General features: G+C 42.9%; 1 protein-coding gene across 1 annotated transcript; it reads left to right on the top strand.

Moving 5' to 3' along the window:
- The first annotated feature begins 8,929 nt into the window (after nucleotides 1-8,929).
- Nucleotides 8,930-23,672, top strand: bsk146 (brain specific kinase 146). Its single transcript, XM_085415680.1, has 5 exons — nucleotides 8,930-9,135; nucleotides 17,083-17,333; nucleotides 18,006-18,208; nucleotides 18,332-18,523; nucleotides 18,605-23,672. The coding sequence occupies exons 2-5, from the start codon at nucleotides 17,162-17,164 to the stop codon at nucleotides 19,376-19,378; spliced, it is 1,341 nt and encodes a 446-aa protein (XP_085271806.1). The 5' UTR covers nucleotides 8,930-9,135; nucleotides 17,083-17,161; the 3' UTR covers nucleotides 19,379-23,672.
- Nucleotides 23,673-25,356: the final 1,684 nt, after the last annotated feature.

Below are 25,356 nucleotides of genomic sequence, written 5' to 3'. Positions count from 1 at the left end.
CGTTTCCTTCAGAATCCATAAGACAAATAATACTGTCACGGTTTAAGTTATATTCTTTGATTTATTGTTTTTCATGGGTTTGGTTTTCTTTATTGTTTTCTGCTTGTGTTACTTTTATAGTTTCTAGTTCACTGTATCTTCCCTCTGTTCCACGTTTACTTACTCTCGTCTCCGTGTTTCATGTTCCCTTTGTTCCCCTTATCAGTCACGTCTCCACTTCACAGTGTCTAGTCTGTGTCTTTGTGAAGGTTTCATGTTTCCTGTTTTATTTTGATAGTTCCTTGTCCTGTGTTCAGTGCATTCAGGTTTGTTTCCTCCCTGTCTTGTTATGTCAGATTAGACCTAGCTGTGTTTCCCTCCTGTTTCCCATTCCCTCGTTACTCCCTTGTGTGTTTAAGCCCTGTGTTGTCCTCTGTCCGTTGTTGCATTGTACCATCCCATGTGCTGTAAGTTTCGCTGTGCTTCTGGTTTCTATCATTCTTAGTTCTGTGCGCCTTATTTTCTAGTGATTCTAGTTTCCATGTTCAGGGTTTTGGTTTGTTTTTTGTAAAGTTACTTTATGGAGGATTTTTCTCAGCGAGTAAAGCTGCTGCTTTAAGTTTACGTTCCGTGTACGAGTCCTGCATTTGGGTCCATCCTGCCTGCCACACATGACAAATACTAAGCGGAGTTTTCTTTTATAATTTGCTGTCCACATGATGAAATTAGTCTTGGAATGAAATGCTACACATGGATAGCCACCACCATAGTAATAGCAACATAAGGACCTTGGAAATTGATCACTCGAGAACAAAACAAGTATTTGCAGAATCACTAATATGTGTACAAACAAAGCTGAAGCTGCAATGGCCAGAACTAGATAGCATTATGAATTTGGTAATAAGACTGGCAAACTACAGCAGATATTTAGAAAACCAAAAAGATATAAATCTGGAATTTAAAAACTAATATCAAGCCTTATATGAGACCGACTATGATAGTGACAGTACTGAAATAAAACAATTTCTAAGTGAATTACCTCTGCCAAAGATTAGCACAACAGATAAACACATATTGGAGAAAGAAACATCAGAGGACGAGTTTCTTCTCGCTGTTAAATTGTTACAAAACAAAAAAGCCCCAGGCCCTGATAGATTTCCGACTGAATACTTCAAGACTTAACAAAAATCTACTAACCCCTCTCACAAACACGATCAAGAATACTTTTCAAAAGGCGGCACTCCCTCGGTCTTTAGTGCCTGCAACAATAATATGACTTCCCAAACCTGGGAAGGATTAACAGAGGTAATTTTAGGCCCCTCAACCTCCTCGAGTCAGACTATAAGGTATTGCCTAATTTTTATAGCATTTCAAATAGAAAAAGTTATTTCTAAAATTATTCAAGCAGACCAAACAGATTTTGTTAAAAACAGGCAAGCAGCTGATAATGTTCGGAGGCTGTTTCATATAATTGAAACTTCTAAAATGAGAGCTTCCCTTGGTGATATTATCCATGGATGCTGAGCAGGCGTTCGACAGAACTGAACCTAGCTCTCTTTTTGAGACTAAGGGTCATGAATTTTGGGGACTCCTTTATTAGATCTGTTAAAAAGCTTTTCAATGGTCCCAGATCCTGGATTTTGACTAATGGAGTTCTGTCGGACGCCTTCACATTGTCCCGTGGTTGTAGGCACGGATGTCCAAGCTCGCCTGCCTTGTTTTACATAGTTACAGAGCCATTAAAGGTGGGATTTATTTTCATCTTATAATTAGCATCACATAACTGTGTTTTATACTTTATTGCACACAGTTAAACATTGTAGAGTAGTATTAGAAGTAGGTGGCTATACTATAGTTTAGTATAGTAGTACAGTAGAGGAGCCCCCTTCTCTAAGGAATTTGAGGAGTGAAGGCACCAGAAGGTAAACATAGTCGTAACTGTCTGCCTTTCTCTTTATGCAGGTCTGACAGGAGGGTAAGAGGTGGTTGCCATGGTGATGGTTAAAGAGGCATCTCCAAATAAGGAGATGCCAAGAAAGTTGCGGAAGAAGAAACGTGAGCCAACATCAGACCTAAGCCCACCCTAAACTGTTTTGACCAATCACCTTAGTATCCTGTTTATCACACAAAATGAAAAGTGTTTACTTCCTAGGCGTGGCAGCCTTTGTCTCTGAGCCAGAGAGAGGAGGTCCATGGTGCCATGTAAAACTAGTTTGAAATTCTAACCGTTTTGTTTATAAATTGGGAAAACTTATAATAGGAGCATATTTGTCTTCTCTCTCATAAAAAACCCTACATTAGTCATTGCTATTTGTTCAAAATTCTCCATTACAGGCTTAAAAATAGGCACGAGGAGCATAAACTGGACTTTATGCAGATGATCTATTAGTATTTATAGCTCAACTGAACAATTCCTTTCCATTTTTTTCTTGCACGCCTCAAATCATACAGTGCAGTTTCAGGCTCTAAAATTAATTACACTAAGAGTGAAGCATTTCCAATTAACATGACAGAACAGATCAGATACTGCCTGGGTAGTTTCAAATACCTCGGTATAACTGCTTGTTCCTCACTTGACAGAATCTACCAAGAGAATTATATGTCATTAATTCATAAATCTAAAGCAGAGCTGCAGAGGTGGCTGGATTTTCTTCTCTCCTTAATTGGTAGAGTTAACACAATTAAAATGAGTCTTTTACCTAAATGTATCCACATGTACTTTCACTGTATTCCCTTAAAGGTACCAGCCTAATTTTTTAAAGAATTAAAAAGGGCAATATTTTTATTCTTATGGCGAAAAAGGTATGTGACCAGACTTCCCCTGTGGTGTGATTATTTACATCTTTGTTTTAGACTGAAAATAATTCCACGGGGAAGCTTTCAGTTAGAAAAATGTAATAAGAAAGCAATGCTTTAAGTCCCTACAAATATTGATCAGAACAGCTCACAACCCGGGGCCCTGATCTAAGAACTGGGTTAAGGGTTTCACTAGTCAGCTGCTAAGTTCCATCCATTTTCTTCCGCTTATGTGGGGCCGGGTCGCGGGGGCAGCAGCCCAAGCAGAGAAGCCCAGACCTCCCTCTCCCCAGCCATCTCCTCCAGCTTGTCCGGGGGAATACCAAAGCGTTCCCAGGATATAATCTCTCCAGCGTTTCCTGGGTCTGTCCCGGGGCCTCCTCCCCGTGGGGCATGCCCGGAAATGTCACCCAGGAGGCGCCCAGGGGGCATCCTTGTCAGGTGCCTGAACCACCTCAGCTGGCTCCTTTCGATGTGGAGGACCAGCTGCTCTACTCTGAGCCCCTCCCGAATGGCTGAACTTCTCACCCTATCTCTAAGAGAGAGGCCAGCCACACTTTTCTGAAGCCCATTTCCGCTGCTTGTATCAGCGATCTCGTTCTTTCGGTCACTACCCACAGCTCGTGGCCATAGTTGAGAACAGGGAGGTAGATCGACCAGTAAACTGAGAGCTTCGCTTTTACACTCAGCTCTCTCTTCACCACAACACTCGCTCCCTTCTCCCGTCACTCGTGAACAAGACCCAGAGATACTTAAACTCCTCCACTCGGGGCAGGAACTCGTCCCCAACCCAGAGTGGGCACTCCACCCTTTTCCAACTGAGGACCATGGCCTCAGATTTGGAGGTGCTAATTCTCATTCCCACCGCTTCACACTAGGCTGCGAAACGTTCCAAGGCGAGCTGGAGGCCATCACCCGAAGAAGCCAACAGAACCACATCATCTGCAAAAAGCAGAGATGAAATCCTGAGACCACCGCTCACCACTAGGTTCGACTAACGGACGAACACTCCTCTCCAGCACCCTGGCATAGACTTTCCTAGGGAGGCTGAGGAGTGTGATTCCCCTGTAGTTGGAAAACACCCTTTCTTAAAGATGGGGAACACCACCCCGGCCTGCCAGTCCAGGGTTACTGCCCCTGATCTCCACGCAACATTGTAGAGACGTGTCAACCAAGACGGCCCTACAACATCCAGAGCCTTCAGGAACTCGGGGTGGACCTCGTCCTCCCCAGGGGCTCTGCCACCAAGGGGTTGTTTAACTGCCTCGGTGACCTCGCCCCCAGAGATTGGTGGGTCATCCCCTTCGTCCCCAGACTCTGCTTCCACCACGGAAGACGTGCCAGTAGCTGCTAAGTTAAATGATAAAAAGTTGTTAACACTTTACTTTTGGACACACAGAAGTCGCCTTTTAAGTCTCACAATGGAAACAAGCCTTTCTGTTTTTCTATCTGGGCAGTATCCTTTGAAGGCATTTCATACATTTTCACTGCTATGCAGATGATGCCCAGCTATATCCATGAAGCCAGATGACACAATTAATTAAACTGCAGGAATGAGACACTAAAGACCTGGATGACCTATAATTTCCTGGATCTACACTACCAGTCAAAAGTTGCACACACCTTCTCATTTAAGTTTTTCTTTATTTTCATGACTATTTACATTGTATATTTTCACTAAAGGCATCAAAACCACGAACGAACACATATGGAATAATGCAGAATTTTATATTTTAGACTCTTGAAAATAGCTGCTCTTTGCTTTGATTACTGCTTTGCACACCTTTGACATTCTCTCAATGAGCTTCATGAGGTCGTCACCTAAAATGGTTTTCCATTAGTCCTGAAGGAGTTCCCAGAGATGCTGAGGACTTGTTGGCCCTTTTGCCTTCTCTCTTCACCCCAAACCATCTCGACTGGGTTTAGGTCAGGTGACTCTGGAGGCCAGGCCATCTTGCACACCACAGTTGTGAATAAATCCCCAACAGCGTCACCACCAAAGCACCCCCACACCATCACACCTCCTCCTCCATGCTTCACAGTGGGAACCATGGATGTAGAGACCACCCGGTCACCTTTTCTGTGTCGCACAAAGACACGGCGAGTGGAACTGATGATCTCAAATTTGGATTCATCAGACCAAAGCACAGATTTCCACTGGTCTAATCTCCATTCCTTATGTTTCTTGGCCCAAACAAATCTGTTCGCTTGTTGCTTTTCCTTAGCAACAAGCAGTAGTGGTTTCTTAGCAGCTATATGACCATAAAGATCTGATTCATGCAGTCTCCTCTGAACAGTTGATGTAAAGATGTGTCTGCTACTGGAACTCTGTGTGGCATTTATCTGGTCGCTGACTTGCAATTTCTGAGGTTGGTGACTCGGATGAGTCGGATCAACAGCAGAGGTGACTCGTGGTCTTCCTTTCCTGGGGATGTCTTTATGTGAGCCAGTTTTTTGTGCACTAAAATCCCCCACAGTCCCGCGATGCATTGTCCTACAAAGCCAAGGCGAATGTTCCTCGTGTTTGAAAACAGCTGAGCAATTTCACTTCAGAGCAGGGACCACGGCAACCTGGTCCCAGGAGGACAAGAAGAAGCCTCCCATCTCCGTCTCGTCCCTCCACCAGGCTCGTCCATTCACAGCTCAGCTTGTGCTCCACCCTCGAGCTGTGCACCTCTGCCCTGCTGTCAATCACATGCGTTATTTCCCACTGTCGCCATTTCTGCTGTCAGGACTGGGTCGGCATCCTCACACGAGCCGTCTCACCTGACAATCGGGCGACAGGTCCTTCCTTCACACGCTTGGCTTCCACGCAGTCCTTCCTTTTCATATCTGGGCCTACCCTCTTCTTTATCATCAGGAAAGCTAAGGCTGCCCATCAGGAAAGCTAAGGCTGCCTATAGGAGGAGGATTGAAGATCACTTTGCTGACAACGACCCCAGAAAAATGTGGCAGGGGATCAATCACATTACCAACTACAGAAGCAATAACCAGGCAACATCTGATGCCTCACTGGCTGAGGATCTAAACCGTTTCTTTGCCCGCTTTGAGACGACCAAGCCCTCAGCTGCCACACCACTTCCACCCGCCCCCAGCACTGGCACACTAACACTTAGGGAGCACCAAGTGAGGTGTGTTCTAAGGTCAGTGAATCCCAGGAAGGCGGCAAGTCCTGATGGAATACATGGAAAGGTTCTCAGAGCATGTGCTGACGAACTGACCGGAGTCTTCACTAAAATCTTCAACCTTTCCTTGTCATCAAACACCGTCCCGCCCTGCCTCAAAACCTCCACCATCATCCCCATCGCCAAGAAGACAGCTGTGGCCAGCCCAAATGACTACAGGCCTGTTGCACTTACGCCTGTAGTGATGAAGTGCTTTGAGAGACTGGTCTGTCAGCACATCAGGGCCGGTCTGCCTCCCACTCTGGACCCCCACCAATTTGCCTACAGGACAAATCGTTCCACCGAGGACGCTATCACCATAGCGCTCCACACTGCGCTGAGTCACCTGGAGCACCGAGGAAGCTATGTGAGAATGCTCTTTCTGGACTTCAGCTCAGCATTCAATCATATCATCCCGGAGATCCTGGTCCAGAAACTGTCTCACCTGGGACTCTCCACCCCCATCTGCCTCTGGATCAAGGACTTCCTGACAAATAGACCACAGTCTGTCAGACTCGGCCCCCACCGGTCCAGCACCATCACACTCAGCACCGGGTCTCCACAAGGATGTGTTTTGAGTCCCCTCCTGTTTACGCTCTACACATCCGACTGCTCCCCTACCCATCTCTCAAACACCATCATAAAGTTCGCGGATGACACCACAGTGGTTGGACTCATCTCAAGGGGGGATGAGTCGGACTACAGAGATGAGGTCAACAGACTGACTGAGTGGTGTTCAGTTAACAACCTCCAACTGAACACCACGAAAACTAAAGAACTTATCTTGGACTTCAGGAAGGGCAGAGCAGACCCGGCCCCACTTTACATTCACGGGAGCTGTGTGGAGAGGGTACACTCCATGAGGTTTCTGGGCGTGCAGATATCTGATGACCTCTCCTGGACTGCAAATACTACAGCGGTGGTTAAAAAGGCCCAGCAGCATCTCCACTTTCTGAGAGTGCTCAGGAGGAACAACCTGGAGGAGAGGCTGCTGGTGACATTTTACAGAGCCACCATAGAGAGCATCCTAACGTACGGCATAACAACATGGTATGCAGGGTGCTCAGCTGCGGACAGGAAAGTACTGCAGAGGGTCATCAACACAGCCCAGAAGATCACTGGCTGCTCTCTGCCCAGCCTGGAGGTCACTGCAAACTCTCGGTACCTCAGCAGAGCTGGCAATATCATCAAGGACCACTCTCACCCCAGCAACCAACTGTTTGAACTATTACCGTCAGGCCGACGGTACAGGTCACATAAAACCAGGACAAACAGATTCAGGGATAGCTTCTTTCCCAGAGCTATCACCGTAGTAAATAAGCACAAAAACAATTCAACCTATTCCATACCGTCACTGTCATTATATTATGCTGCTATTCATACTGTCATTATATTAATGCTGCTATCCTGTATATATTGTACATACTATTGTTTGAGTACTTACGATTGTTTTTTTTTTTGTACTTTTTATATTTTACATTTATATTTATTATTGAAACTTGCACCAAGGGAGTGGCACTCCAATTTCGTTGTACTCTGTACAATGACAATAAAGGCTATTCTATTCTATTCTATCAAGTCCATTTGACAGCTAGTAGGCCGCAGTGGATTAAAAAAATATCATACAAAACACTAAAAATGTCCAATATAATCCAAAAAAGATCTACGCTCACAAATAATACCAGTTATAAAAGACAAATACAAATTTCCATTGTGTGATACACACTATCTCTAAAATTAGAAACATTCTGTCTCCAAGTGATTTAAATGTAACAATTTTACAATCTTTCTCCTCACATACAAAGTCTTGAATAACCAGGCCCATCTTTACCTCACAGTAACATATCACCCCAGAAGAGCAATTCACTCTCAGACTGCTCCCTTAGCTTTGGTTCCTAGGGTATTTAAAAGTAGAATGGGAGGCAGAGCCTTCTGCTCTCAGGCCCCACTTCTGTGAAACCAGCTCCCAGTTTGGATTCAGGAGACAGGAACCCTCTCACCCTCGCCCTACTTTTAAGATTAGGCTTAAATTTTCCATTTTGATAAAGCTTACAGTTATGGATGGATCAGGTGACCTTGAATCCTCCCTTAGTTACACATCAATAGCTCTATGCTGCTGGAGGTTTCTTATGACACACTGAATGTTTCTTTTTCACCCTTTTTACACTCGCTATGTGTTTATACATCACGCTATATTTAATTGTTAGTTTTTATTAATCTCTAGCTCTCTTGTGTCTTTTGTCCTTTCTTCTTCCTTCCACCAGAACCAGGCCGTCCCGCCCTGAGCCTGGTTCTGGTGGAGGTTGCTTCCTGTTAAAAGTGAGTTTTTCCTTCCCATTGTCACCAAGTGCTTATTCATAGGGGGTTGTGTGGGGCCACTCTCGGTACACCAGCTTCCGCTCACAGTCCAAAGACACATATGGGTTTGGGATAAAGTGTGAATTGTTGTCTGTCTTTATTTGTGGGTGCACCCTGCCTCTCGGCCGTGATAGCTGGGACAGACCACTCCATTGATTTATGTGTTTATTCTTGGCACAAAAGCCTTAATATATCTTTGTACTAACCAACACTGCCTCAAATGACATTGCCTAAAGACATTTTATAAAAACATACACAGCAAAGTCTGTTTACGTAAACGTTTACGAGTCAGAATCAGAATGCTTTATTAATCCCAGAGAAAATTATGTAAAAGCAAATATAATAATAATATAACAATAATGGTTTTTTTTTAGCTATTATTAAAAATAGCCAATATCCAGTTCAAGCTATCTGTTGGTAACATATTTATTTATTTGACTGTATTTGGAAGAAGTTGGATTTCCCATCATCCCTGAATGTACCATAGTCTGTATGGAGACAGCGAGCAGCGGCGGCTCCCAGCGGAGCAGCGCTGCGATTGGCCGGGCCAGCGAGGAGGGGGAGGGCTTTGTCTCTCCTCCCCTGCCTCTGCTCTCCTCCCATCCTAGAGGACAGAGCGATGCGGAGACAATAGGACGCAGAGCCGGAGGAGGCTGCAGGATGCTCGACACCACATCCACCGACGCTGCTCGGAGGCTTCTCGCTGGACACCGATATCAGACGTTTCTCTGGGCTCACCTGGTCTTAGTATGTGCTCACATCTCCCTGTGTGTTTACCAGTAGCAGCCTGGGCCGACAGGGCGGACTTCACAGTCTCCATATGGGTATCAACTGAAAGGTGAGTAGCGAATTAAACCCGGGCTGACCGTTTATCCTCACCTGCACCCTGACCGACCAGGCTCCGTTACTGTGTGTGCCGCTATGATGTGTGCATGCAGTGCATCATTAGGCCAATGCCATACAGCAGCGTTCACACTGAAAACAAAACTGTGATTTCTTCTCTATGTTGTATGTACATTTTCTAATGTCATTGATCTCTAGCAAGCAACAATATCATTGATTGTAAGCATTTTAGGTTGTTTACAGTATCGGATTGTGTAGTGGAATTTGTATTATTGATCACAACACAACATCTAAAAGCCCTCCCTCACCCCCACTATGCATCCCGTGTTTTTGCAGGAGGAGGAAGGGGTGGAGGAGGGGGGTTGGCAGTCAGGTATCTGCAGGAGCTAATGCATGTCTGTTCCTTTCCGCTATCTAAGCTCTGTTACACTAAAGTGACAGTGGTTGTCCCTTCAGTGAGTGCTGTCTGAGCACACACACTGCAGGTGACGATGCAGACCTGCTGAAAGCTGAAGCCTTTAGTGATTGGAGGATGATACAAGACCAGAATGTTTACATTCTGACTGGTCTACCTGCTGTCTATGTTTGCTGGATTATACTGGGCAATTTTGGGGACTTGCTTAGAAAAATGAAGGGTTACGCCCTATAGCCAATCTATACAAGCCGATCTAAGCCATTATTTTGGATAAATCATGTAATCAATGCCTCAATGCTCATCCACAGTGCCTATATATTGTGTTGATGAGATGCCAGCTGAACTTGAACTAGGGGCCGGGTGGAGAGCTGAGTGAGCACATACCTTTAAGTAGACCGAATAACCCAGATGAGGAGGTGATGGGAAGGAGTTTAAATAATGATTCTAAAGAACAGGGACTGGGTTGACTGGCTTGAAGATGCGGGTAGGACGACTGATGGATAAGACTGGTGAATTTGAATTAGTTGAAGATGGAAAATAACCAGTATTACCATAAGGATTTTGAGAGGATAGATCTTCCTTATTCAATTTTGATTAAAAAATCCAATTACCAAGTTAAATTTTGTTTGCTAAATATGAAGATGAAGCCCTGAATATAGCCTAGTTAGCATAAATACTAATTAAGCTAGTTGTTGCTGCCGTCTGTTTTACGCACCAATGATATTGGTGAGGTTTTTCAGTCAAATTCATCGCATCTGCTCTGTTAAGAGTTTTCAGTGATCTCCTGTTTATTGTTGATGCTAGTTAATGCTGTACGTATATTACTGGATCTTACCACTGTGTTTGATACAGTGGACTACAACATCTTGAACACTCATTGTGTTGTTATTTGTGGGATGGCTTTGAACTGTTTTAAGTCTTATTTGAGTTGTAGGTGGTTTTCCATTAGCATTGGCAGTTATTCTTCTAAAACTACCCCCTTAACCAGTGGTGTACCTCAAGGTTCCATTCTTGGTCCACTTCAGTTGTACACACACCTTTTGGGTTTTTTTTTTTTTTAAAAACCCATCATGTTCCTTACTACTTTTTTGCAGATGAAACCCAGATTTACCTCCCTCTTAAACCCGTCTCTCAACCCTGTGATGGTAAAACTGAAATTTTAGTGATTCCTGTGGCGAATAAGCAGCCAGTTACATTTTTCACTATCCCTTTAGATCTTGAGACTCATTTCTTAAACCTCAGGTTTAAAGTCTGAGTGTTATCTTTGATTCATCTCCTTAATTAGACAGATCACAGCAGTTGTTATAGCCAGCTTTCTCAAATTAAGATATTAAATATAGTTAAAAACTTCTTTCTTTTCATGATCTAGATTGGATTACTACAAGTTATTATATGTTGGGTTGAGCAAAACACTTAAAACATGTCTGCAGCTGGTTCAGACTGCAGCTGCTAGACTCCTGAAAGATACACGGAAGCTTCACCCATTCTTAAACTATTACACTGGTTTCCTCGGAAGTACAGGATTCATTTTAAAATATTGTTGCTTGCGTGTAAGTGTTTACACGGGCTCGCCTACGTTAACTATCAAATCCTTTAGTTGTCCTATGCCTCTCACTTAGGTCTGTCGATCAGCACCTTCTAGTAATTCAGAATTCCCAACTGGCTCGTACAGGCAACAGAGCTTTCTTGTCCCCCAAACTCCAAAAATAACCAGCAACATATATTTTTTTAAATTTCTCCAAGTGCATCTCTTTTACTTTTAGTATTTCAATTTGTATTATTTACTGTTCTTTTTGATCCCTTTTAAAAATATTATTATTATTTATTTATTTTATTAGTAAAATTTGCTTGATTTTGATTTCAGGCCTTTAAAACGTTCTAAATAAAATCTGTAAAATCAAACTAAGGTGTAAATATCTACTGCTGAGGAGCTGTAATATAAGTAGGTACTAGAGATTTTGGCAACCACATTCTGTTTTTGTTCACTTTCCACACACACACACACACACACACACACACACACACACACACACACACACACACACACACACACACACACTGACTGGTGTTTTGCTGCTGGCCTCCCTCTGCTCCCTGCCAGTGCACATTTACACACAGTCACTTTGATTATGTGCGTGTGCAGCAGTCAGCAGCTTTTTTTCAATAAATAGAAGACAAATCAAACGTGTCCAGAACATTTAAAGGCTAAATATTTTTGTTGCTGCAGTTTCTCACGTGGAAGGCAGGAATGTGTTTCTTTGCAGCACATCTATCAGGAGAATAGAAACAGTCACTGAAATGCAAAAAAATTAAGCTGTTATTGTTGGAGGGCAGCGCGGCTGCATCAGTGGGGGTGGACGTGGCTGTGATCGTTGCCTTGGCTCGTCGAATGTGCTCCGGCTCGGCCCGCTGGTTGCATAAGCAGTCTGGGATTTAGTCAGCTGCGGCCCCTGGTCGCTGCTCTGTTTCCACAGAGTGTTAAACCTGGTGGCACAGAGGGTCAGTGTTGAGCGAGTGGGGAGGGCTGGGGGGATGTGGTCAGCTGAAAGGAACATGCTGTATTTTGTGTCTGTTCCCAGAACGTTGAATTTTGCAGGCTGTCGGAGAGAACAGTCTGCAGGAAAGGAGGACTAACACAAGCATCAATCTGTCAACTGACTTTTTAGGTTTAGCATAAAACTGTCCCAAACTAGAGACCAGACAATCTGAATTTACCATGACTCAGGTTAGCATCTTCACATTGTATAAAAAGAACCAGAAATATTCCTTTCACAATAATACACTGGACTCAGCGTGTGGTTCTTATTTGTGCTTGTCGAATAATTTATTAAATATTAAACAATTATAGCAATTGTTGACGATTAATTCGCTTTGAGATGAATAGATCAATGATATGCTTTGGGGAAAATGAACAATGTGTATAATAATGTGTAGTGGAGCGAATGTTGAAGATGATTACAACAAATAATTAATATGTGAAAGGCTTATTTCAACCTTAGATAACTTTGTATAAACTTACAGTATGTGGTATGCAGTTGCCCCTAACTTAATACATCTGTTTATGTATTTATACTCCTAAACACCAAAAAGTACAACAACAGTGGTGTGAGACAGAGGCTGCCATTCTCCTTCACCTCATCCTGAAAAGTTTCCCAGCATTATTTGAACGTGAGCTGCAGGGAAAATACCAAATTTGAACCCTTTTGATCATCTCATTTTACCCATCCAGCTGCTCTGCAGTTGTTCCTACCAGCGATGCAAAGCACTTGCGACACGCAGCTGCTTTTGCATCGAGTTGTTTCTATTGTTAAAGGTGAGCCTATGTGATGCACTCACGCAGTGGGACTGCAGACTTCCCCTCCACACGGAGAGCCGACATTTATCCTGGCCTGATGACTCACTGAGCTACACGAGTCTTACTGCTTCTATACAAATACAGATGCAGTTTTAGCTGTGGTAAACGAAAGCACACGCATACAGCAGCAGGCCAAAAAACACACAGGTCTATAGAAGCTGGAAAAGGAAAAAAAAGACCTGAAAACAGAGTGTGTTAGATAAAGGCAGAGTGTGATGAATGCTGGGATTGTCTGGTCTACACACACACGCACACACCATCTTGATGTGAATATTAAATATATAAAGATGCAGAATCTTCTGAACTTTGAGACTGTAGCTTGACCTACATCACAGACTTTTTTTTGCACATACTAGCTGGAAAAACTTAAGCTCTAGATCTGCTAATAAGAGCTGTGGGAACAGTTTGAAGATCACTGCTGCAACTAACCACACAAGCTGCTGTACCTTGTCAAAATTTTCCTTTTACTTTGATTTTATGAAACCAGTTTATTCTCAAAGCTGAAATTCGCTCCGTGCTCTCTCCTGGTTGTGTACACCTAATGAAATCGGGCTGGAAGTTTGGCTCCATTAAACGAATTGGTCGAGCACAGTGGAAGTGCGTTAATCCGGTTATGCTTAAAATGATTAGGGACTCAATCTAGTCAAGATCATCAGACCTAAGGCAGAAATCAATTCAGTATTAATATTGCTTTCCAGGGCGTCCTGAGTAAAGAGGTACGAAATAAGTTAAATCACATTAGCCAGTCGTTAAAGGTCTGCAGACTGTGCTGGACAACTGAACCAGTACAATGGCATTAATAGATACGGGTTCAGGAGATGATTACTGGGCCTTTTTGTCAGCCTGGGTCATATGTGCTATCTTCACAGCCACTGTAATTCCCATTTTTCTGAAGATACACTTGGTGCCAAATAGTGTGCATGTTTCCTCCTTTTTTGCAACATGTTTACTGCGTCCACAACTTTAGTTTTTTATCCATTTAGATAAAAATTTGATTCACCCATTAACTCACCATGCATGTCTGTGGGGGGAAACCAAAAAGCTCCAGAAAAGTCCAAGCTGCCCCGTGGAGTTGAACCCAGAAACGTCTTGCTGTGACGCGATGGTACAAACCACCACAGCACGTCTTTTTGCATGTTTAAATCTAGTTTGGTTTTATTCAAACAGTGGCACTTTATATTATAAAGGATAGAACTACAACAATGTGAGAAATACAATCCCTTTCCATCTTTGTGGTAGCTGTTAGCATCTTTAGGACTCATTAGCGCTTGCTAACTGGTGCTAATTAGCTCTAAGCATTGCAGAGTGTCAATATCTGTGGCTTATCTGGGTTCCTCATCTACAGAGAGATAACACTGTTAGCAACACTTAAATCACTATATCACTATTTACTCATAACTGTAATTCTTGTTGTAAAATAATTAATTAGTTATTGGAAAATCAGTTTAAACTGTTTATTCAGTTATTTAGCGCTTTTTGATGGAGCTAAATGGAAAAAAAATGGAAAAGTTCAAATTTACTGCCCCAGTTTTCACTCAAAACAGCTAGCTTGGTTGAATTTGCAGCTTTAAGTAGTTATTATTGACTGAATATACATTGTACGTTTATGAATGTTATCGTGATAACATACCAGAGCCAAACGCACACTCAGAAAAAGAACGAGGCACAATCCTGCAGTGCTACAGTAAGCACTTCTGATCCCCGGCAGAAACAAACGGTCTCTTCTGTTTACAACTCCCTCCTGTGCATGTGTGTTTTTATCACATGCACCCAAGAGCTTTTATTTAGAGGAGAGAGAGAGATACAGTACATCCTCTCTGCACTGCCATTTATCACCCAAACTGACTCATCTCTCCTCACCTGCTGCCGTCAGCCTCTCTTCCTGTCCGCTTCACACGCAAAAAAAGATTACACTCCCACAGAGAACGCAGAGGTCTGTGGAGGGGCGACGGGGTACTTACAGTTTTTTCTGATTGCTTAAGCACATTTATTGTAACTATTGGCTAATTTTGCAAAACTCTTCACACAAATAAGAAAACCTGTCACCCAATAATCAAAACATTGTAGTTCTCTTGCAAAAGCAAACACAGCTGGATTAACTCTTCACACCTTCGTAAAAATGGTGTTTCCGTATCAAACAGTACACACAAGCCATCATCTACTAAGCACACAATGCGCCAACTGCACACTGATGGTATGAATACAAAACACATCTGGCTTTTGCTTCCTCTGTGCACAAGGTAGGCTATGTCAGTCTGAGCTCATACTTCTGTCATAGATCCATAAGCATAGAGGAATCCAAACTTCAAGTACTGGTGTTTATTCACACACATCAAAACAAACACAAGTGTTTATTTCCAAGTATAGGATTATTTGCAATCGCCATAATGAGTATATGGGTTACTTGGTCTGCAGTGAACATGCTTCCTCTGCCCCCAGCATCTGGTCATCTAGCAATTCTGTAAAGTAACAATTTCCGTATTTTTACATCAATGGTATTGGTGTGTTTCTCATTGGCATATGGCAGTGCTACAAATCTTTGTGCAAAGTGACTGTACTAACCGATTCTCATTTCAAGATGTCCTTATGGTACTTGCTACAGTGTAGCGGCTCGAGTTAGGCTGGACCCGTTGGCCAGCTACCCTCAGGGTCATTCCACGGTTGATTACATGGTCCACTATTGTAGCTCTGATGTCATCAGCAATTCTATTTCTTACTCTTCCTACCCTTCCTCTCCCCCCTCCTCATCTTCCTCTCCCCCCTCCTCGTCAACCTCTTGCTCCTCCTTGTCCTTGTCGTCCTCTTCATCCTACTTCTTCACCTCCACGTCCTCTTCCTCGGCCTCCTCTACTTCTCACTCTTTCTGCTCCCTCCATTGTACTCCGCACACACAGCTTACCTGTATTATAGTGCTTAGGCTGATTGCAAAGTGAACGAATTATCTAAGAAAGTTTTCACATGTGAAAGTGTGCCAGACAGTTGGCAAATTAGTGTTAATGATAGCCATACATGTGTATACTTTTGCTAGGAGTGTGTTGGAAATTTGGTAATTGAGTGTTGTGCAGTGAATTGTGCCTACAGTTTTGCAAAGTGTGTGTTACAAAATTGCAAACTGAGTGCAAAGCAGTTTTTGTGCTTTTAGTTTTGCAAACTCAGTGAGTGGTTTTGCTATAAGTCTGAATAGTTTTAGAGATTGTGCTACAGGAATCACAGTTAGGGTTTAAGCATTCAGAAAAAACTGTAAAGTAGCACATTGCTGCGTGTGTGTGTGTTTGATCACATAGTTGGCAACTTAACGTTGTGATGCATACAACTGAATGTTACTTTCTGCATCTAAAACCAGACTGTGCAATGAAATGTTATCCATCTGTGGATGTGTGCGGAGAATATGAGATATGTGAAGTACATGGAATGGCAGGCGAGTGTGTTGATGATGAGGAGGCTGCTGTAGATATAAAGCCAATCCAAGTGTCTGCTCATATAGAGTGGCTGCTTTCCAGCACCTCGGGTTGTGTAACGAGTGTGTGTGTGTGTGTGTGTGTGTGTGTGTGTGTGTGTGTGTGTGTGTGTGTGTGTGTGTGTGTGTGTGTGTGTGTGTGTGTGTGCGCGCTCCTATAGTTCCTCCACATTCGCCTGGATCAGTGAGGGTCAGTGCTTGGCAGGTCCAGCCGCTCAGGAAGAGAAAAAAGGGAAGCAATCACTAAGAATAATCACACTGCAGCAGGAATTGGATTTGCTAGAAAGGACTGTTATTGGCTGCCTGTGTGTGTGTGTGTGTGTGTGTGTGTGTGTGTGTGTGTGTGTGTGTGTGTGTGTGTGTGTGTGTGTGTGACTCAGCTCACAGCTCAGCTCTGGTATCCCCCTTGGCGAGCATTTAGAATTACTTAAGCCTTCACTGCAGATAATTAGCATTTTCAGCGGCTATCACACTGCAGATCAGAGCAGCACGCTGTGAGCTTCGGTGTCGACAGCGTGCTGTGCATTGCCGACCTTGGAATGCAACACAAACATCACATATCACATGCTCCTGTTTTGGTCCCACAAGAGGACGAGAGCCTGTTTTTCTCTTCGTGTGCCCGTCCTATCACAGCCAACTTGTTGTACTTGAAATGAGGAAGAGTAGAAGGATGAAGCAGTTTTCAAAATGTTTCTCCTCTCTTCTTTCTGTACAGTGACACCAGCTGTTAGCTGCTATTGCTGCTCCTGTCCTACCCGAGTCAGTTTTTTTTGCACCCTGAAGCAGTCCGCACCATGACCTCCTCTCCGCTGGTTTCTCGAGCCAACATGGACATCCTGGATGAGCTGCAGCTGATTGCTGCCCAAAATTTGGAGAGACTAGAGGTCAACAAGTACTACGAGGTGATCAGAGAGCTGGGCAAGGGAACCTATGGCAAGGTGGATCTGGTCATTCACAAGATCAGAGGTAAGGGACCACCACAGAGTACATGACGTCTTAAGTGATTGCGCTGTCACCTTTTTGTTTTGGTCTCTGCACCTTAAGTGTAATTTTGCTTTTGGCTCCTAATGAGATGTCCCTTTGTTTAGACAGAAGTGTTAATAGTTAGATTAGTGGATGGAATGCTAAATTGCAAGCTTGGTTAAATAACTGCATTCATAAATGTACAGACAGAAACCTCCTTAGTGAAAAGTTACAGACTAATAATTAAAATAGCAGAAATCTCAAGCACGGTCTTCTTGGATAGACGACAACACCCCCAACTGGTCATGGCAGATGGCTGCGCCTCCCTGAGCCTAATTCTGCTGGAGGTTTCTTCCTGTTAAAAGGGAGTTTTTCCTTTCCACTGTCACCAATTGCTTGCTTGAAGGGGGTCATCTGATTTCGGGGGTTTTCTCTGTCTTTACCTAACAATATAAAGCGTCTTAAGGCCCCTGTTGCTGTGATTTAGTGACATAAATAACGCTGAATTGAATTCAAAGAGTTTCAGTTCACTCCAATCAGCACAGGGGTTTAACTTTAAGCCTGAACAAAATCTAAATAAGTGAGTAATTTAAAATAATACCTCAGTAAAGTCGTGATACAAAAACTGGGTTTTTTGTGCATCTGTAAAAAAAACATCTGTATTTTTCCCAAAAGGTACAAAAATGGCACTGAAGTTCCTGAAGAAGAAGACAACCAAGCTGAAGTCTTTTCTACGGGAGTACAGCATCTCCCTGTACCTGTCTCCGTGCCCCTTCATCATCAACATGTTTGGCATCGCCTTCGAGACCGACGAGTACTACGTGTTTGCACAGGAGTACGCCGTGGCGGGAGACCTCTTCGATATAATTCCTCCACAGGTGCTGATTCGCAGATAACGATAGTAATACAGATGATTACTGATCCACAGTCAGAAGAAAGTTGGCTTAAAACTGTAAAATCCCCTGAATAAAATAGTGCTTTTCCTTTCTTTGGCCCTCAAGGTCGGTCTTCCTGAAACAGTAGCAAAGCGCTGTGTACACCAGGTAGCCATCGCTCTGGACTACCTGCACTGTAAGAAGCTGGTCCATCGGGACATTAAGCCTGAAAACATCCTCATCTTTGACCGAGAGTGCCGCAAGGTCAAGCTCTCTGACTTCGGAATGACTCGCCGGGCTGGCTCACCAGTGAAAAGAGTGAGTAGTGTTTGAGTTTTGTACGCTTTTATATTCGCACGTTTCCTCCAGTGACTGTAACCTGTTGGGTTTTCCCTCCAGGTGAGCGGCACCATCCCCTACACAGCTCCGGAGCTCTGCGATGTGTCCCGCCACGAGGGCTTCTGCGTGGACTACAGCACTGACGTCTGGGCCTTCGGTGTGCTGCTGTTCTGCATGCTGACTGGTAACTTCCCTTGGGAGAAGGCTCTGCCCTCTGACTCTTTCTACCAGGAGTTCATCCGTTGGCAGAGGAGGAGGACGAACACGGTGCCGTCGCAGTGGAGGCGCTTCACCGAGCAGGCCCTTCGCATGTTCCGCCGCCTGCTATCGGTGGAGCAGGACCGCCGCTGCTCCGTCAAAGAAGTGTTCGGGTACTTCAGCCACTCCTGGATGTTAGACGCGGAGAACGATAACAACAACGGCAACATGGTTGCTGGAGGTGGCGGCGAAAGAGTTAGTGGCGGAGGCGGCGGAGGCGGCGGCGGCGGAGGAGGTGGAGGAGGAGTCCGTGGGGAGGTGGACGGCACAATCTCGTCATCATCGTCCGGGGAAGAAGACGAGGAGCATCTCGTGGAGAGGATGAAGCAGCAGACTCTGTCACCTCGCTCCCCAGTGTCGCCCCTCTCTCCCATGTTGCCAGTGGCGGTGAAGAGGGGGAGCGGAGGCAGCGGGGCCAAAGGAGGGATGATGGAACCCGGCGGGGGCCACCATTTCGTGTCCGTCTCCACCAACAGCTCCGTGTCATCCACCAACAGCTACGATCGAATGCCCCGAGAAAACGGCTCACCTGGCGGCCGCATGCTAGTGCCGACACCCATAGAAATCTGCGTCTGAGCATGTCAGGGCTCACCGGCACACACTTTTATACCTCTCATCCAACCACGTAGATGTTCATGCATGGGAAAAGAAACAAAGCGATAACAAAGCACTAACACGTCTCCTGTTTTAAACATTGTGGGAAAGGAAGAGCGCAGACACACGCGCCGGAGGACTTCCGAGGACGTCTTTGTAGAACGCACACATTCCTCATGATTGGTCGAATGTCCTGTTTTAACACTTGGAATTCAAGGACACGTTCAAAATGCAAGTGTAGAAAAATGAAGAAAAAAACGCTACATTAGAGATTTCACCACTAAATCGATCTGACAAGAAGACCAAAATATATTCCTTAAAGCAATACTTGCAGCAAAAAAAATGAATTAAAATAACATAAAAAGATAAAAAAGTCAGCAGGAGTTGGGCAGAACTCCTCGTGATCTCTTCAACACTGATAAGAAGTTTTTTTTTAAGAAGCCAAGGGACAAAAGATTCGTGTTTTTGACCGAAACAGAGCTCAAGCTAACACCTTACAAGATAAAAAGACTGACTGAGCCGTGGTTTCAGTGTTTTACTTGTAACAAGAATATGAAAGTGTGAATGTGTCCGTGTGCGTCGCCGTGCGTTTGAATCTAAAACAAGTAGTTTAATATTTCTTTGAGAATTTTATTATTTATTTGAATCTTTAAAAAAAGAAGAAAAAAAAAAGACTACACAATCTATTTTTTCTATTTTTTTGTAAGGTAGCTCTCTTTGTTTCCCATTCGACTCAGCATTGTGATATGGTGTTGAGGTATAGCTGTGTAACAGGTGTGGTATGCTGCTGTACATACTGAATACTTGCGCATTATGTGAGATGATCTACAGCTTTCCTTCATCTCAGACTAGATGGAGCGAATGCGTGCGATGTCTCTGCTCTTCACCATGAACATATCTACTTCACAGTTGGAAGACTTTTTTCTACTCACTCCTGAAATTCCGTTTGTATGATGTTCCTTTGAAGCGTTTTTTCCAAAAGAGAACAAGAAAAAGATCTGTCTGCTTTGCTCACGTTTTCATCCAGACCTTCACTTAAAAATGTGTTTTCTTTTAAACTTTGTCTGAAAAAGAAAAATGATCTGTTCCAATTAAGTGCAGGGGGAAAAAAGCAAACACTCAAGAGTCACTTTTTATAAACTGCATGACGAGTAATTCAAACTTCGAATCTGAACTGGCTTTAGGAGGAAAAAAAAGGTAAAATGTTGTGATGTGATTTTTTTTTTTTGCAGTAGCACAATTTCTTGCATCATGTCCCAGAGTGAATATTGCTGTTATGACCTCTTGAGACATCCTAGGGCTAAAAGAAAAAAAATCTGAATATACTTACTTAGTTTCTATCCAGTGTGATGTATTTGTAATGCTATTAATGTTGTGTGCTCATCTCACCACCTTCAGGAACTAAAAAAAAGCTAAGCATGAAGACAGAGCGAGAGATTTGAATTTGAATCAAATGTAGGGACTTAAATGTTTTGCTTTTGGATTTAAAAAACAACAACAAAACTAATCCATTCCTTTTTGACTTCATGAATATCAATTGAATTATTTTTCTTTGGGGGGGTGGATCATGCGTAGTGTGTGAATGGATGTTCTCTGTGTTGCTTTTCAGACATAAACTGCATGAAACTGTATGTGCTAAAGCCCTCTTGTGAAAAACTGCTCAGTGTTTATCCCGTCACAGGCTGTAGCACTCTATAGTTGTAGTTAGTGTACCGGTGACAAACAACACGTCAGTAGCCTCAGCTCGGATCTGACAGAGGACCAGCTCAGCCCCTCCGCATGATGCGTTGGATCAGCGAGAGAGTAAATAACTGCATCTTGTGACAATCTCTGACCTCATCGGCAGCCTCCTGATTCAGAACAAAGGACGGTCCTGATGCGGACACTGCTCCCCATCTGTCAACTTCAAGCAGCGCTGTGCTGTGCGGAGTAAACCGTGCGAGCCCAAGCACATCCCACACTGGCATGACCGTATGAAGCCACATTACCTCATCGCGTCATTGTTCCTTTGCAGCGTTCACTCCGAAACCATCTTTCAACATTCGCGCTCTTCCCAAATAAACGTGACGTGCTTGAAGCACCCATGGCAACGTGCAACGATAAGCAACGTGAGGATTCTTGTAAATAGAGACACGTGGGAGGTTTTATTGACAATTCTTGTTACGTAAAAAAGAGCCGACACCAAACCAGTCTCCCAGTAGTGTAGACATTATTATTGATTGGTTTGTGAATTTGTGTTTTCAGCGTCACCACTTTGCTCTTGCTTGGAAAGCAGATGTGTCAAGCCAGAGGTGGATCTGACTATGAAGCCATGTTATGCGTTTTGTCAGTCACAAGTCACTGGCCAATGAGCATGGCCTCCATAATTCGCTTTTCTGACAAAAATTTGCAAAGTGAAACGAATGATGTTTTTTTCCATTTACCACACATGGCTGGAATTCCTATTTTAGCCACAGGGATCATCGCCTGGTGGTCAGTATAAACAGTTTGGGTTTAAAGCACCTCTTTAATGGTTTCACTTTTCAGACATGGACACCATGGCCACCTTTAATACTATTTCTGTAAAAGGGCCAGTACGTAGGGCTCGGTGATATTAAATGATAAGACTGCAGATTGCCAGCAGCTCAATACAACTTCTGGTGGCTTTCACCTCATTTCAAACACAAAAAATGGCCCTAATAGAGCCTTTGTTTCTTTGGCACATTCTGGGCTACACAGGCTCTCATGCTGCTCTACAATATTTCATTTTCCTTTAAGCTAAGTTTAGATTTGCTATAACTAAAGGGGACCTATTCTGCTCCTTTCAAAGTAATTGTTATTTATTTTAAACTGAAACGAGCTACTTTAGCTCCTCCCCTCTAAGACAACTTTCTTCTGATTGGCTGCCGATTGTAAACAGAAGGTTTGAATAGCAGACAGGTGGGATGACAGTGTCTGCAGCTAAAGCTATGTTCCTGGGATGACTGTATTGAGTATATCACCTCCCTCTCGTGACATCATATTGATCCAAGGGTAGCTATCAGAACCTGAGTGTTTAAAACAAGTTTTAAGGTAGTTTTCAGCTCACAGGCATTATACATCCAAAGACCTCACTATCTAAGCATCATTAATATGAGTATCTAACACTGTAACAGTATGTTTATGACAAAGACATGAAAATGAATAAAAGGTTCCCTTTACTTTTATGCTATGTAGGCAGTTGAGTTTTGAAAATTGTGTTTAGCAAACAGGATCCGGGATTTTTTTCATCTGTGTCAAACAACCCCTGAATTCAGTGTTTTTAAGCTGTCTTAGTTTGGTGTCATTCAGCTTGATTTTTCTGAATTATTCTCTTGCATTAGTAAAGAGATCAACATTAGCTTATCATACCCCTAATGTAAGAATAGCCTGATGTTGCTTTTTACACAAGTAAATTTTTAATTATGTCGCGTATTTTGAAATTGAAATATTCAATTTTCTTCTTTAGCCTTGCTTCTTTTTTCCAAGCATGGAACCATCCGTAGCTAAATTAGCTAGCTAACATTTTGATAGTGGAGACAGAGCTATTGGTAAAGTCAGATGTTTTAGCATCGTCTTGCCAACATTCTTTAAAACAGAAAATTTGACTTTTTATCACGTTGTCTTATAAAACATTATACCCAAACCTCCAGTCTAACCTAACAATCCAAAGTAACTGCTGTTGTTAGTTATAGACAATTAGCCAACAGGATGTTATTTCTAATGAATGAATGATGATCAGTTGCAGTCCCTGTTTTATGAGTTAGCAAGCAAAACACAGAATATCAAAATACCAAAAAGTAAATCTTTATTTTGAAAGACACGCCCCGTACTGCTGTAGTTTCCTATCAGAATAATTTTAAGATAGTAAATGATTCACTAGAACTTGTGGTACAAGCACTGTGCTCAGATGAAATACCAGTGCAGTATACAGTACGCTGCAGACGAGGACACATCCGTTCACAAGCTGGGAGAGAAGATGAGTGACACAAAACTAGAAAGTGAGATGTGCATTTGTCATACGCCACCTTCCCCTTGATCCCTCCCAGCGTCTGAGTCAGCCACCGCTGCCTCCTCATCCTATTCATATTGTGACGTGCTGTAATGGCGTTCCAGTGTCTTTCTGTCCGGTGACATAGCTGTATTTCAAAGCATCATGGTTTTTGTGGAGTTTTAGTGAGTAGATGACCACAGCACTAGAACTTGTACCCGGTTCTGTCTTTGCAATACAACTGTCTTCCTGTAAGCTGAGATTTAGTCAATAAAATAAGAATTCTTGTTCGAGTGATATTTGCATTTTTCTTGTTTTTCCCCTCCCAAGAGTTCTTTGTTATGCAATTGAATTTCATACAGGTGAAATTATGTAATCGCATTCACACAAGGGAATCTTTAGGGGCACCTAATACCGTAAAGAATGTGGACAAATTTTATAACCAAGAAGAAATAAGTAACTTCAACACTCCATGGTAACCTGTGAATAGGCACTTGGTGATGGTGGGGGAAAAGAACTTCCTTTTAGCAGGAAGAGACCTCTGGCAGGAAAGGTTTAATTTTAAATTTTAATATGGGGGCTCAGGTTAATGATGTTCATATAGTGCACTGAAATTTATAAATGAATAAAACAAGAATAGTAGATAAATTACTTCTAGTATTGTATGAGTTGAAACCACAAAATATTTTGAATAAAGGTATATGCTGCTAGTAAAGTATTTTGGATATATGTTACAATGTTTCCATAGAAACGTAAATGCTGGGTGGCTGAGTACAGTGTCCAAGTATAATTCAGAAGAATAATTTCAGATTTTAGTTAATGCACCAGTTTTAAGGCGAACCCTTTAATTATCAACCGCGAGGCAAAGGTTCAATCATGTTTACCAGGATTTTTCAAAGTAAGTTAAAAAAAATTATTTGCACCAAAGCAGATAAGAGGAGAATCATGCACAGAATTGTTTCTGCCATTTAATATGACGATCGTTAAGACATGATGGTGAATTATGCCTCTGTATATCAGGAGGAGGACTTTAAATTCAATTCTGGATTCAGGGAGCTGACACAGTAACTAACTTCTAATATTTAAGCCTAACGAGGCCATAGACGCATGATAGCATGCAGCTAATGATGAATTAGCTTGTGACCTTCAATTTTTTACTAAAAATCACAGTAAAGAGCGTTTGTTTTATAGTTTAGCAAAAAGTTGCTTTAACCTGTCGTACCCCAGTGCAGTCGAAGAACACTTGTTGTATATAAATGACTTTTTTTGCATTTTTCCTGTACATACAGCAAACATTTAAACTGATACAACATAAAGAAAATTAGCAGGCCCTTTACTTCTTATTCACTAAGTGGAAATGAACATAATGACGTTGGAAAAGAACAGCTGTGTAACCACAGTGGGTGACGGCTGAATTTAGTTGCCTCAGTTTCACAGTTGTGCATGCTGGGGCACTGCCGTGGGTTACTCAGACACTAACCGTGTACTTTATTTTCATTTTTGATAATTGTTGTTCTTTTCCCGCCCCTCTAGGACATTGTAACTAATCAATTTTCTTGAAAATATCAAATCACTCTGATCCCAGCAAATACTTGGAATCAGACTGATACTGATACACCATTCTTTATTCAGTTATTAGTTGTTATTAATATCTGGCTCTCTTCCACAGCGTGCTTTTGCCCTGTCTTCCTTTCTCCCCCCAGCCGGTCAACCGCAGATGGCCGTCCCTCTCTGAGCCTGGTGCTGCCGGAGGTTTCTTCCTGTTAAAAAGGAGTTTTTCCGTCTCACTGGTGCCAAAGTTCTTGCTCATAGAGGGTCATATGATTGTTGGGGTTTTCTCTGTTTTCTTTGTATTACTGAAGCCTTAAAATATAAAGCACCTTGAGGCGACTGTTGTTGTGATTTGGCACTGTATAAATAAAATTGAATTGAAACTGAATAGAATGGACTTCAAAGGAAAAATGAAATAAAA

The sequence above is a fragment of the Rhamphochromis longiceps genome, linkage group LG8, assembly GCF_057381845.1.
Source record: "Rhamphochromis longiceps isolate RC_006_pf linkage group LG8, R_longiceps_female_GT1.1, whole genome shotgun sequence".
Lineage (NCBI taxonomy): Eukaryota > Metazoa > Chordata > Actinopteri > Cichliformes > Cichlidae > Rhamphochromis > Rhamphochromis longiceps.
This window is presented reverse-complemented; position numbering and strand designations above follow the sequence as displayed.